The sequence below is a fragment of the Chlorocebus sabaeus genome, chromosome X, assembly GCF_047675955.1.
Source record: "Chlorocebus sabaeus isolate Y175 chromosome X, mChlSab1.0.hap1, whole genome shotgun sequence".
Lineage (NCBI taxonomy): Eukaryota > Metazoa > Chordata > Mammalia > Primates > Cercopithecidae > Chlorocebus > Chlorocebus sabaeus.
The window spans coordinates 69,202,086-69,215,431 of NC_132933.1; the positions used below are offsets into that span (position 1 = coordinate 69,202,086).

General features: G+C 37.5%; 1 protein-coding gene across 1 annotated transcript in view; it reads left to right on the forward strand.

Annotated features, from left to right (window-relative positions):
* LOC103232276 (uncharacterized) overlaps positions 1-11,322 on the forward strand; it is a 129,493-nt gene extending 118,171 nt beyond the window's left edge. Inside the window, 3 exon segments of the mRNA XM_073013104.1 lie at positions 10,711-10,902; positions 10,949-11,135; positions 11,138-11,322. Coding sequence (XP_072869205.1) covers positions 10,711-10,902; positions 10,949-11,135; positions 11,138-11,322 — 564 coding nt within the window.
* The last annotated feature ends 2,024 nt before the right edge of the window (positions 11,323-13,346 follow it).

The window sequence follows — 13,346 nt, forward strand, 5'->3', positions numbered from 1 at the left end:
TCTTCCAAAGGATCACAACTCCTCACCAGCAAGGGAATAAAACTGGATGAAGAATGAGTTTGACAAATTGACAAAAGTTGGTTTCAGAAAGTGGGTAATAACAAACTCCTCTGAGCTAAAGGAGCATGTTCTAACTCAATGCAAAAAAGCTAAGAACCTTGAAAAGAGGTTATAAGAATTGCTAACTAGAATAACCAGCTTTGAGAAGAAGATAAATGACCCGATCGAGCTATAAAACACAGCACGAGAACTTTGTGAAGCATACACAAGTATCAATAGCTGAATAGATCAAGCAAAAGAAAGGATATCAGAGATTGAAGATAACTTAATGAAATAAACGGTGAAGACTTGATTAGAGAAAAAAAGAAAGAAAGAAAAAGGAACAAATAAAGACTTCAAGAAACATAGGAGTACGTGAAAAGCCCAAGCCTACATTTGGTTGGTGTACCTGAAAGTGACGGGGAGAATGGAACCAAGTTGGAGAACTCTTTTCAGCATATTATCCAGGAGAATTTCCCCAACCTAGCAAGACAGGTCAACATTCAAATTCAGGAAATACAGACAACACCACAGAGATACTCCTCAAGAAGAGCAACCCTAAGACACATAATCATCAGATTCACTAAGGTAGAAATTAAGGAAGAAATGTTAAGGGCAACCAAAGAGAAAAGTCGGGTTACCCACAAAGGGAAGTCCATCAGACTAACAGCGAATCTCTCTGCAGAAACCCTACAAGCCAGAAGAGAGTGGGGGCCAATACTCAACATTCTTAAAGGAAAGAATTTTTAACCCAGAATTTCATATCCAGCCAAACTAAGTTTCATAAGCAAAGGAGAAAGAAAATTCTTTACAGACAAGCAAATGCTGAGAGATTTTTTCACCACCAGGCCTGCCTTACAAGAGCTCCTGAAGGAAACACTAAATATAGAAAGGGAAAACTGGTTCCAGCCACTGCAAAAACATACCAAATTGTAAAGTGCATCGACACCATGAAAAAAACTGCATCAACTCATGGGCAAAATAACCAGCTAGCATCATAATGACAGGATCAGATTCACACATAACAATATTAATTTTAAGTGTAAATGGGTTAAATTCCCCAATTAAAAGACAGTCTGGAAAACTGATTAAAGAGTCAAGACCTATCTGGGTGCTGTATTCAGAAGACCCAGCTCATGTGCAAAGATGTACATAGACTCAAATTAAAGGGATGGAGGAATACTTACCAAGCAAATGAAAAAAAAACAGGGGTTGCAATCCTAGTCTCTGATAAAACAGACTTTAAACCAATAAAGAGTTAAAAAGCCAAAGAAAAGCATTACATACTGGTAAAGCAGTCAATGCAACAAGAAGAGCTAACTATCCTAAACATATATACACCCAATACAGGAGCACCAAGATTCGTAAAGCAAGTTCTCAGAGACCTACAAAAAGACTTAGACTCCCACACAATAATAGTGGGAGACTTTAACACCCCACTTCAATATTAGACAGATCAATGAGATGGAAAATTAACAAGGATATTCAGGAGTTGAACTCAGCTCTGGACCAAAAGGACCTAATAGATATCTACAGAACTCTCCACCCTAAATGAACAGAATGTGCATACTTCTCAGCAGCACATTGCACTTATTTTAAAATTGACCACATACTTGGAAGTAAAACACTCCTCAGCAAATGCAAAAGAACCAAAATTATAACAAATAGTCTCTCAGATCACAGGGTAATCAAATTAGAACTCAAGATTTAGAAATGTATTCAAAACTGCACAACTACATGGAAACTGAACAACCTTATCCTGAATGACTAACAAAATTAAGGCAAAAATAAATAACAAAATTAAGGCAGAAATACATAATTATTTGAAACCAATGAGAACAAATGCACAATGTACCAGAATCTCTGGGACACAGCTAAAGTAGTGTTTAGAGGGAAATTTATATCACTCAATGCCCACAGGAGAAAGCAGGAAAGCTCTAACATCAACACCATAACATCACAATTAAAAGAACTAGAGAAGCAAGAGCAAACAAATTCCAAAGCTACCAGAAGACAAGAAATAACTAAGATCAGAGTAGAAGTGAAGGAGACAGAGACATGAAAAACACTTCCAAAAATCAATGAATCTAGGAGCTGCTTTTTTGAAAATATTAACAAAATAGATAAACCACTAGCCAGACTAATAAAGAAGAAAAGAGAGAAGAATCAAATAGACACAATAAAAAATGATAAAGGGGATATCACCACTGATCCCACAGAAATACAAACTACCACCAGAGAGTACTATAAACACCTCTACACAAATAAAGTAGAATATCTAGAAGAAACAGATGAATTCCTGGATATATACACTCTCCCAAGGCTAAACCAGGAAGAAGTCGAATCCCTGAATAGACCAATAATAAGTTCTGAAATTGAGACAGTAATTAATAGCCTACCACCCAAAAAAATCCAGAACCAGAAGGACTCACAGCCAAATTCTACCAGAGGTACAAAGAGGAACTGGTACCATACCTTCTGAAACTATTCCAAACAATAGTAAAAAAGAGATCCCTTCCTAACTCATTTTATGAGGCCAGCATCATGCTGATATCAAAACCTGGCAGACACAACAAAAAAAGAGAATTTCAGGCCAATATCCCTGATGAACACTGATGCGAAAATCCTCAATGAAATGTTGGCAAACTGAATCCAGCAGCACATCAAAAAGCTTATCCACCATGATCACATAGGCTTCATCTCTGTGATGCAAGTCTGGTTAAACATATGCAATTGAATAAACATAACACATCACATGAGCAGAACCAATGACAAAAACCACATGATTATCTCAGCAGGGGCAGAATAGGCCTTCAACAAAATTCAACAGCCTTTCATGCTACAAACTCTCAATAAACTAGGTATTGATGGGACAAATTTTAAAATAATAAGAGCTATTTATGACAAACCCACAGCCAATATCATACTGGATTGGCAAAAACTGGAAGCATTCCCTTTGAAAACTGGCACAAGACAGGGATATCCTCTCTCACCACTCCTATTCAACATAGTGTTGGAAGTTCTGGCCAGGGAAATCAGGCAGGAGAACGAAATAAAGAGTATTCAATTAGGAAAGGAAGAAGTCAAATTGTCCCTGTTTGCAGACGACATGATTGTATATTTAGAAAATCCCATCGTCTCAGCCCCAAATCTCCTTAAGCTGATAAGCAACTTCAGCAAAGTCCAAGGATACAAAATCAATGTGCAAAAATCACAAACATTCTTATACACCAATATCAGACAAACAGAGAGCCAAATCATGAGTGAGCTCCCAATCACATTACTACAAAGAGAATAAAATACCTAAGAATCCAACTTACAAGGGATGTGAAGGACCTCTCCAAGGAGAACTAAAAATTACTGCTCAAGGAAATAAGAGAGGACACAAATGGAAAAACATTCTATGCTCATGGATAAGAAGAATAAATATCGTGAAAATGGCCATACTGCCCAAAGTAATTTATAGATTCAATGCTATCCCCATCAAGCTACCACTGACTTTCTTCACAGAATTAGAAAAAACTACTTCAAATTTCATATGGAACCAAAAAAAGCTGCATATCCAAGACAATCCTAAGCAAAAAAAAAAAAAAAAAAAAAAAAAAAAAAAAAAAAAAAAAAAAACCCAAAATAACAACAACAACAAAACAAAGCTGGAGGCATCATGCTAACTGACTTCAAACTATAGTACAAGGCTACAGTAACCAAAACAGCATGGTACTTGTACCAAAGCAGACATATAGACCAATAGAGCAGAACAGAGACCTCAGAAATAACACCAAACATCTACAACCATCTGATCTTCAAAAAATCTGACAAAAACAAGCAATGGGTAAAGGATTCCGTATTTAATAAATGGTGTTGGGGAAACTGGCTAGCCGTATGCAGAAAACTGAAACTGGACCCCTTCCTTACACCTTATACAAAAATTAACTCAAGATGGATTAAAGACTTAAACTTGAGATCTAAAACTATAAAAATCCCTAGAAAAAAAACCTAGGCAATACCATTTAGAACATAGGCATGGGAAAAGTCTTCATGACTGAAACACCAAAAGCAATGGCAACAAAAGCCAAAATAGACAAATGGGATCTAATTAAACTAAAGCTCTTCTGCACAACATAAGAAACTGTAATCAGACTGAAGAGGCATCCTATAGAATGGGAGAAAATTTTGCAATCGATGCATATGACAAAGGGCTAATATTCAGAAACTACAAAGAAATTAACAAATTTACAAGATAAAAACAAACAACCCCATCAAAAAAGTGGGTGAAAGATATGAAAAGACACTTCTCAAAAGAAGAGATTTATGCGGCCAACAAACATGAAAAAAAGCTCATCATCACTGGTCATTAGAGAAATGCAAATCAAAACCACAATGAGACACAATCTCACACCAATTAGACTGGTGATCATTAAAAAGTCAGAAAACAAAAACTAGAGAGGATTTGGATAAATAGGAACACTTTTACACAGTTGGTGGGAATGTAAATTAGTTCAACCATTGTGAAAGACAAGGTTGTGATTCCTCAAGGATCTAGAACCAGAAATACCATTTGACCCAGCAATCCCATTACTGGGTATATACTCAAAGGATTATAAATCTTTCTACTATAAAGACACATGCACCCATGTGTTTATTGCAGCACTATTCACAATAACAAAGACTCGGAACCAACCCAAATGTCCATCAAAAATAGACTGGGTAAAGAAAATGTGGCACACAGACACCATGGAATACTATGCAGCTATATAAAAAGCTGAGTTCATGTCTTTTGCAGGGACATGGATGAAGCTGGAAACCATCATTCTTAGCAAACTAACACAGGAGGAGAAAACCAAACACCACATATTCCTATTCATAAGTGGGATTTGAACAATGAGAGCACATGGAGACAGGGAGGGGAACATCACACACTGGGGCCTCTTGGGAGGTTGGGGAGGGTTTGGGAGGCATAACATTAGGAGAAATACTTAATGTAGATGACGGATTGATGGGTGCAGCAAACCACTATGTCATATGTATACCTATGTAACAAACCTGCACATTCTGCACTTGTATCTCAGAACTTAAAGTATAATAAAAAAGTGTGGTACATATACACCATGGAATACTATGAAGCCAAGAAAAAGAATCATATCCTGTCCTTTGCAAGAGCAAGGATGGAGTTAGAGGCACTTATTCTTAGCAAATCAATGTAGGAACAGAGTAATCCAAATACCACATGTTCTCACTTAAGGAGCTAAATTATGAGAACACATGGACACATAGAGGGGAACACCACACACTGGGGCCTATCAGAGGGCAGAGGGTGGGAGGAGGGAGAGGATCAGAAAAAAAAAACAAAAAACTAATCAACACTAGGCTTAATACCTGGTTGATAAAATAATCTGTATGACAAACTCCCATGACTCAAGTTTACCTATATAACAAATCTGCACAGGTATTTCTGAACTTAAAATAAACGTAAAAAATTAATGAAACAGCCTTATTGCTTACATGGAGAAAATTTTAGTGATCTGACTAGAAGATCAAACCAGAAGCAAAATTCTCTTACTCTGTTTATAATATTCACAATATTAGTAAGTATATGTGTAACAATATATAGTACTATATATAATATCTAAAACTGTTTTATTGTATGTATTTACACATTATACAAAATTATATATTACTATTTGCAAATTATATATATTACATATGAGAAACTGTTATACACACACATTTTTTTACTCCTTGTCCTAGTAGTTGCAGGTTTATTATTTGTACCATGTTATTCATGTACTCATTCAATACATATTTACTGCCCTTATAGTAGGATCTCAATCATTATTTTTTATTAAATAAATGCATATAAAACATCATGACAGAGACTGGAAACAGAAAAGTAAATATTTGATGGTCTCTCTCTTGACTAAGATGACTATAAACACATGAAATTAACACAAATACAGAACCATCTATGAGACAGTGTTATGATGCACATATGCACAGGTTGCTGTGGGGATTCATAGCAAGTGATCAGTTTTGTTTTAGTAATTAATGAAGGCTGAGAGAGGAGTGGTGATACGATGAAGAGAGTATACCCTTCAAAGTCCCAGAGATAAAGATTTGAATTTTAATGCTGATACTAGCTTTGACACTGTACTCAAGGACTCTAAATTCTGTAAGAGGAGAAGCACAGAAGCTTTTGCTTACAGAGTAGAGCATGAAAACACTCAGAACAATACTTGGCAATTCATATCAATCCAGTATGTCCTTCTTAGAAGTGAGTGTATATTAGCTGTCCATTGCTGCATAAAATGTATCCCCTAAAACTTAACAGCTTATAATCCACATTTGTTATCTCAGAGTTTGTGCTGGTCAAGAATATGGGCACGGCATATCTAGGTTCTCTACATCGTGGTCTCTCATAAGACTGCAGTCAAGATACTGGTCAGGACTGGGGTCTAATCTGAAGTCCTTGTCGAAGGAAGGATCCATTTTAAATTAAATGTACCTCTTTTAAAATCTGAGAATGGGCAATTTGGTTACAAAGTAAAGTGATACATAAAGCAGCTGTGATAGATATTCTACAACCTAAATATTCTGTTTTTTCAATCATATCTTTTTATCTGCTTTAAGTTAACCTTATCTTTCTGTTTATTTAACTAGAATATTGAGCTTCTTGCATTGTACATATTAGTACAGAAAGCCTGATGTTTGCTACTTCAGTTTTGATAAAGTATTACAGAAGGTATAATGATTTTGAAGTACATCTTATGAGGAAAACATCATGTGGAAGTTGGGGAAGCATATTAGTTTTTTAACGCTGCTGTAAAAAAAACCCCACAAAATTAGTGGCATGAAATAAAAATGTAATATTTTACAGTTCTGAAGGAAAGAAGTCTTAAATTCAAGGTATTGGTAGGGCTGCATTACCTCTGTAGACACCAGAGGAGAATGTTATTCTTTTTTCCATCTTCTAGAGGCTACCTGCATTTCTTGGCTTGTACCCCTTCTTCACATTACTCCGAACTCTTGCTTCCATCATCCTGTTTTCTACTATTAACTCTGATCCTCCAGCCACCCTCTCATGAGGAGCGTCACTACATTGGGCCTATCCATATAAGCCCAGATGATCTCCTCATCTCAAATTATTTAGCTTAATCACATATGCAAATACTCCTTTACCATGTAAAATTATATATTCGTAGGTTTCAGGGATTAGGATACAAACATCTTTATTTAGACTACCACATGGTTTGCAAAATGCAAGACAGAACAGTGAAAGACAGCGGGTGTCTATTGATAGATTTTTAAAGGTGTCTTTGTGCTCTTGAAATAATATGTAACAGCCATTAATCTAGACTATATAAACATATGAAACTTTAAGTTGCATTAAATATTGTGTATATTTGTAACTCCATATATACTAACCACAGTGACATTTTCTTCTTTTACTAATCTCTTTTGAGAAATAACTTGATAGACCCTGAGGAAAGAAAAACCAAATTTCTCAGAAAATTGTAGTAGGCACGGTTTTATTTTTGCAAAAGTACAGTATATGTGGAATAGAAATGTAAATTAAGTTGTGTAGCTCCTGTGGACAAACACAGTGGTAATAAGTGAAATTATAGAGAAGTACACTTTAACCCAAGGATATACTGCCTAGTAATAAGAGTCATTTCCTTCAGAAGAAAGTGACTTTTCAATGATTAGAATAGTTTTCGAAGAACCTGAATAACCAATGTATTAGATAAGCATACTTAATTCAGAGATCAGTGGATCTCAAACTGTGAGAAATTTTTAATTAGAATATATTAAAATAAAAAACTTTACACACACCGGGCCTATCGAGGCATAGGGGGCTGGGAGAGGGATAGCACTGGGAGAAATACCTAATGTAAATGATAGGTTGATGGGTGCAGCAAACCAACATGGCACATGTATACCTATGTATCAAACCTGCACGTTGTGCACATGTACCCTAGAACTTAAACTTCTTAAAAAAAGAAAAGAAAATTTTATGGTCTTATCATAAAAATACATTAACCAAATGTAAAGCTCTTTTTTATTTAGATATGTTTTCTTTAATTTTAGAAATAAAATGACCTTTATTTTATGAAATGATTATAATATATTATAATAATTGTGGTTGTTGTGACTATACATGACAACTAAAATATTAGAAACCATAACAGGAACACCTCTCTTTATTGTACTTTGCATTATTGCACTTTGCAGATATTGTGATAATTACAAATTGAAGATTTGTGGCAATTCTGTGTCAAGTAGGTCTATTGATAAATTTTAAACAGCATGTGTTCATTTTCTGTCTCTGTCACATTTTGGTAATTCCTGCAATATATCAAAGCTGTTCACAGTTATTACATCTGTTATAGTGATCTGTGATCAGTGATTTTTTTTTTTTTTTTTTTTTTTTTTTTTTTTTTGAGACAGAGTCTCTCTCTGTCCCCCAGGCTGGAGTGCAGTGGCGCGATCTCAGCTCACTGCAAGCTCCGCCTCCCGGGTTCACGTCATTCTCCTGCCTCAGCCTCCCGAGTAACTGGGACTACAGGCGCCCGCCACAGCGCCCGGCTAATTTTTTGTATTTTTAGTAGAGACGGGGTTTCATCATGGTCTCGATCTCCTGACCTTGTGATCCGCCCGCCTCGGCCTCCCAAAGTGCTGGGATTACAGGCGTGAGCCACTGCGCCCGGCTGATCAGTGATTTTTTTTTTTTTTTTTTTTTTTGAGACGGAGTCTCGCTTCGTTTCCCAGGTGCAGTGGCGCAATCTCGGCTCACTGCAAGCTCCGCCTCCCGGGTTCACGCCATTCTCCTGCCTCAGCCTCCCGAGTAGCTGGGACTACAGGCGCCCACCACTGCGCCCGGCTAATTTTTTCTATTTTTAGTAGAGACAGGGTTTCACCATGGTCTCGATCTCCTGACCTTGTGATCCGCCCGCCTCGGTATAGTAATTGTTTTGGAGCTCAATTGTGCCCATATAACATGGAGAACTTAATCAACAAATATATGTGTTCTGAGTGAGCAGCTGACTAGCTTTTCCACTATGTCTTTTCCTCTTCTTGGGATACCTTATTTCATGACACATAATAGTATTTAAATTAGACCAATAATAAACTTATAATGGACTCCATGTGTTCGAGTATAAGGAAGAGTAGCATATCTTTCGCTGTATATCAAAAGTTAGGAATGTTTAAGCATAGTGAGAGTGAGGAAGTCAAATTGAAATACAAGATAGGCCAAATTATAGGCTTTTAACCCCCAAACAGCCACATTTTGAATGCAAAAAAAGTTCTTGAAGGAAATTAGATGTATTACTCTAGTGAACACATAAAAGATAAGAAAGTGAAATAGTCTTATTGCTAATATGGGGAAAGTTTTAGTGGTCTGAATAGAAGATTAAACCAGAAACAATATCCCCTTAAACCAAAGTCTAATTCAGAGTAAGGACCCAATTCTCTTCAATTCTGTGAAGACTGGGAAAGGTGAGGAAGCTACAGACGGAAAGTTTAAAGCTAATAGATGTTAATCCATGAGGTTTAAGGCAAAAGGCTACCTCTTCAACATAAATGTGCGAAGAGAAAAAGCAAGTGCTGATGCAAAAGCTACAGCATGTTGTCCAGAGCAAATAGCTAAGATTATTGATGAATGTAGCTACACTAAGTAACCGATTTTAAGTTTAGACAAAACATCTTTGTACTGGAAGAAGATGCCATCGAAGACTTTCATAACCAGAGAGGAGAAATCAATGTGTGGCTTCAAAACTTCAAAGGACAAGCTGATTCTCACTTTAGGCATTAGTAATCTTGGTGACTTTAAGTTGAAGACAATGCTCATTTACTATTCTGAAAATCATAGGACCCTTAAGAGATATGATAAATCTACTATGTTTGTGCTCTATGAGTGGAACAAAAAAATCTCAGTGACAATACAGCAGTTTAAAACCTTGGTATACTGAATATTTTAAGCCCACTGTTGAAACCTACTGCTCAAGAAGAAAAAAGATTCCTTTCAAAATATTACTGCTCATTCACAATGCACCTGGTCGACCAAAATCTCCGCAGGGGATATACAAAGAGATTCATGTTGCTTTCATGTCTTCTAACTCAATATAAATCTTGCCGCTCATGAAACAAGGAGAAAATTTGACTTTCAAGTCTTATTTAAGAAATATATTTTATAGGCTATAGATGTTGTAAATAGTGATTCTTCTGATGGATCGGGACAAAGTAAATTGAAAACCTTTTTGAAAATATTTAACATTTTAGATATCCATAAGAATATTTTTGATTCATGAGAAGAGGGTAAATTATCAGCATTAGCAGGAGTTTGGAAAAAGTTGATGGCAAGGCTCATGGATAACTTGGAGGGATTCAGACATAAGTGGAGGAAGTCACCATAAATGTGGTGGAGATAGCAAGAGTACTAGAATCAGAAGTGAAGTCTAAATATCTGACTGAATTGCAGCAATCTCATATTGAAACCTGAATAAATTAAGAGTTACTTCTTGCTTTTCCCACTTCTCACTGGCCAGGATGCAGACATAATGGCAGGAGCTGGAGCAGCCACCTTAGGACCCAGAGCTGAAAGCCACATGTTGAGAAGGGCAGAGATACTGTATCCACTCTGGACTGCTGACCTTTGAACTATTATGTCAAAAGGGGCAGGAATTGGAGAGATATCTACAAAGCCTCCTACACCATAGCCCTGGGGGTGACCTCCTCAGTGCCCTGCCTGCCCCTCCCCAACATCCTACTCATGGCCAGTGTCAAATGGCACCAGGGGCAGAACCAGACATGGAACAGACCATCCACAGCCCCGAACATCTTCCTGAAGAGGATTCTCCCATTGAAGTTTGTGGAGCTCCAGGTATGTGACCACCATCAACGCATCCTGCAGTTGAGGACAGTCACCGAGAAGATTTATTACCTAAAGCTCCACCCTGACCATCCTGAGACTGTCTTCCACTTCTGGATCCGACTGGTTCAAATTCTGCAAAAGGGGCTATCCATCACCACCAAAGATCCTAGGATTCTTGTCACTCATTGCCTGGTACCCAAGAACTGCTGCAGCCCCTCAGGAGATTCAAAGGGAGAGATTATTCCCGTGAAGACAGCATCCCTTGCACCCGTGACCTACGTTGGAGAGCCTCATTCACGTACGGAGAGTGGGAAAGAGAGAACCCCTCCGGCCTGCAGCCCCTGTCACTCCTCAGCACTCTGGCAGCCTCCACTGGGCCACAGCTGGCCCCAACAATAGGAAATTCTATTTGAGCCATCCTTCCACAATGGGGAGAATCTATGCAAGCCTCATCAATACCACTTTGCAGCATTCAGCTTCTGAGGGATTATTGGGATGGAGAGGAGGAGAAAACTGCAACTAAGGAAAAATAGTCACCTCACGGTGACAGCAGAGCCTTTCCAGCTGTACATAACCACGTCCTCACCACTGCACCTTGGCATACGCTACCTCCATGCCGCTGCCAGAGCTGGCCTAGCAAGATGTGCTCTCAGAATGGCCGGGTCCAAGAGAGGGAGGAAAGGAGTGAAAGGGAAGTAGGACCAGAGAAGTGGAAGAAAGCAAAATGGAGGTGAAAGGTGAAAGGTGGCGGGAGAAAGTCAAAGCAGATGACAGACACAAAGAGAAGCAGTAACAAGAAACAGAAGAGACTTGGCAGATGAGATAAGGAGGACAAGAGAAGGGACACATCCCTGAGAGATGCTTACCAAGCTTCTATTTATCTAATTTAAAACTTGAAAGTAAAGCCATAAACAAAAAAAAAAAAGAAATATGTTTTCTTCCCTGCTCAGACCATTCTGGACAAATGTGAACTGCCAGACACCTTCCATCTCCCTTTCTGTCTGTTTTTCTTGCTAGTTCCTCTCTTCTGATTAAAGCTTTATTCCTTCAAAAAAAAAAAAAAAAAAAAAAAAAAAAAAGAGTTACTTCTTATAGATGAGCAAAGCGATTTCTTGAGCTGGAATCTACTCCTGGTGAAGATACTGTGAATATTTATAAAATAACAACACAGGATTTAGAACGTTAAATATACTTAGTTGTTCAAACAGTGACAGGGTTTGACAGTATACACTCTAATTCCTTTTACTTTTCTTTTTATTCTAACCTCTACCCTCAAGTAGATAGTGGTGTCTTTTGTACCATTCATCGCAGGCCTGTGTACTCACTGTTTAGCTCCCTCTTAGAAGTGAGAGCGTGTAGTATTTGATTTTCCGTTCCTGTGTTAATTTGCTAGGATAATGGCCTAGAGCTCTATTCATGTTGCTACAATAAAACATGATTTCATTTTTTTTGGCTGCATAGTATTCCATGGTGTATATGTACCACATATTCTTTATCCAGTTCATCAATGATGGACATCGAGTTTTGTTCCATGTCTTTGATCCTGTGAATAGTGTTATGATAAATATACTAGTGCATGTGTCTTTTTGGTAGTACAATTTATATCACTTTGTATATATAACAAGTAATAGGATTGTGGGGTTGAATGACAGTTCTGTTCTAAGTTGTTTGAGAAATCTTCAAACTGCTTTCCACAGTGGCTAGACTAATTAAATTTCCACAAGCAGTGTATAAGTATTGCCTTTTCTCTACAACCTCTCCAGCATGTGTGTATTAGTTCATTTTTGTATTGCTAAAAGAACTATGGGAAACTGGGTAATTTATAAAGAAAAGAGGTTAAATTGGCTCATGATTCCACAGGCTGTATGGGGAGCATGGCTGGGGAGGCCTCAGGAGACATACAGTCATAACAGAGGTGAAAGGGAAGCAGGCATAGGCATATATTACATGTCTGGAGCAGGAAGAAGAGAGAGCAGGGGGAGGTGCTACACATTTTTAAACAACCAGATCTGGTGAGAACTCACTTACTATTACTAAAAGGGCATGCAGGAAGGCCACCCCCATGATCCAATCACCTCCCACCACTCCCTCCTCCAACACTGAAGATTACAATTCAACATGAGATTTGAGAGGGACACAAATCCAAACCATACCAATCTGATATTATGTTACTTTTCTATTCTGAATGGTATGAGATAGTATCTCACTGTGGTTTTGATTTGTATTTCTCTAATGATTAGTAATGTTGAGTATTCTTCATATGTTGGCCACATAGTATACCTTCTTTTAAGAAGTATCTGTTCATGTTTTTGCCCACTTTTTAATGGGACTGTTTGTTTCTTGCTTGTTTATTTACTTTTTAAATAGATTCTGAATATTAGACCTTTGTTAGATGCACAGTTTGCAAATATTTATTTCCACTCTGTAGGTTGTTGGC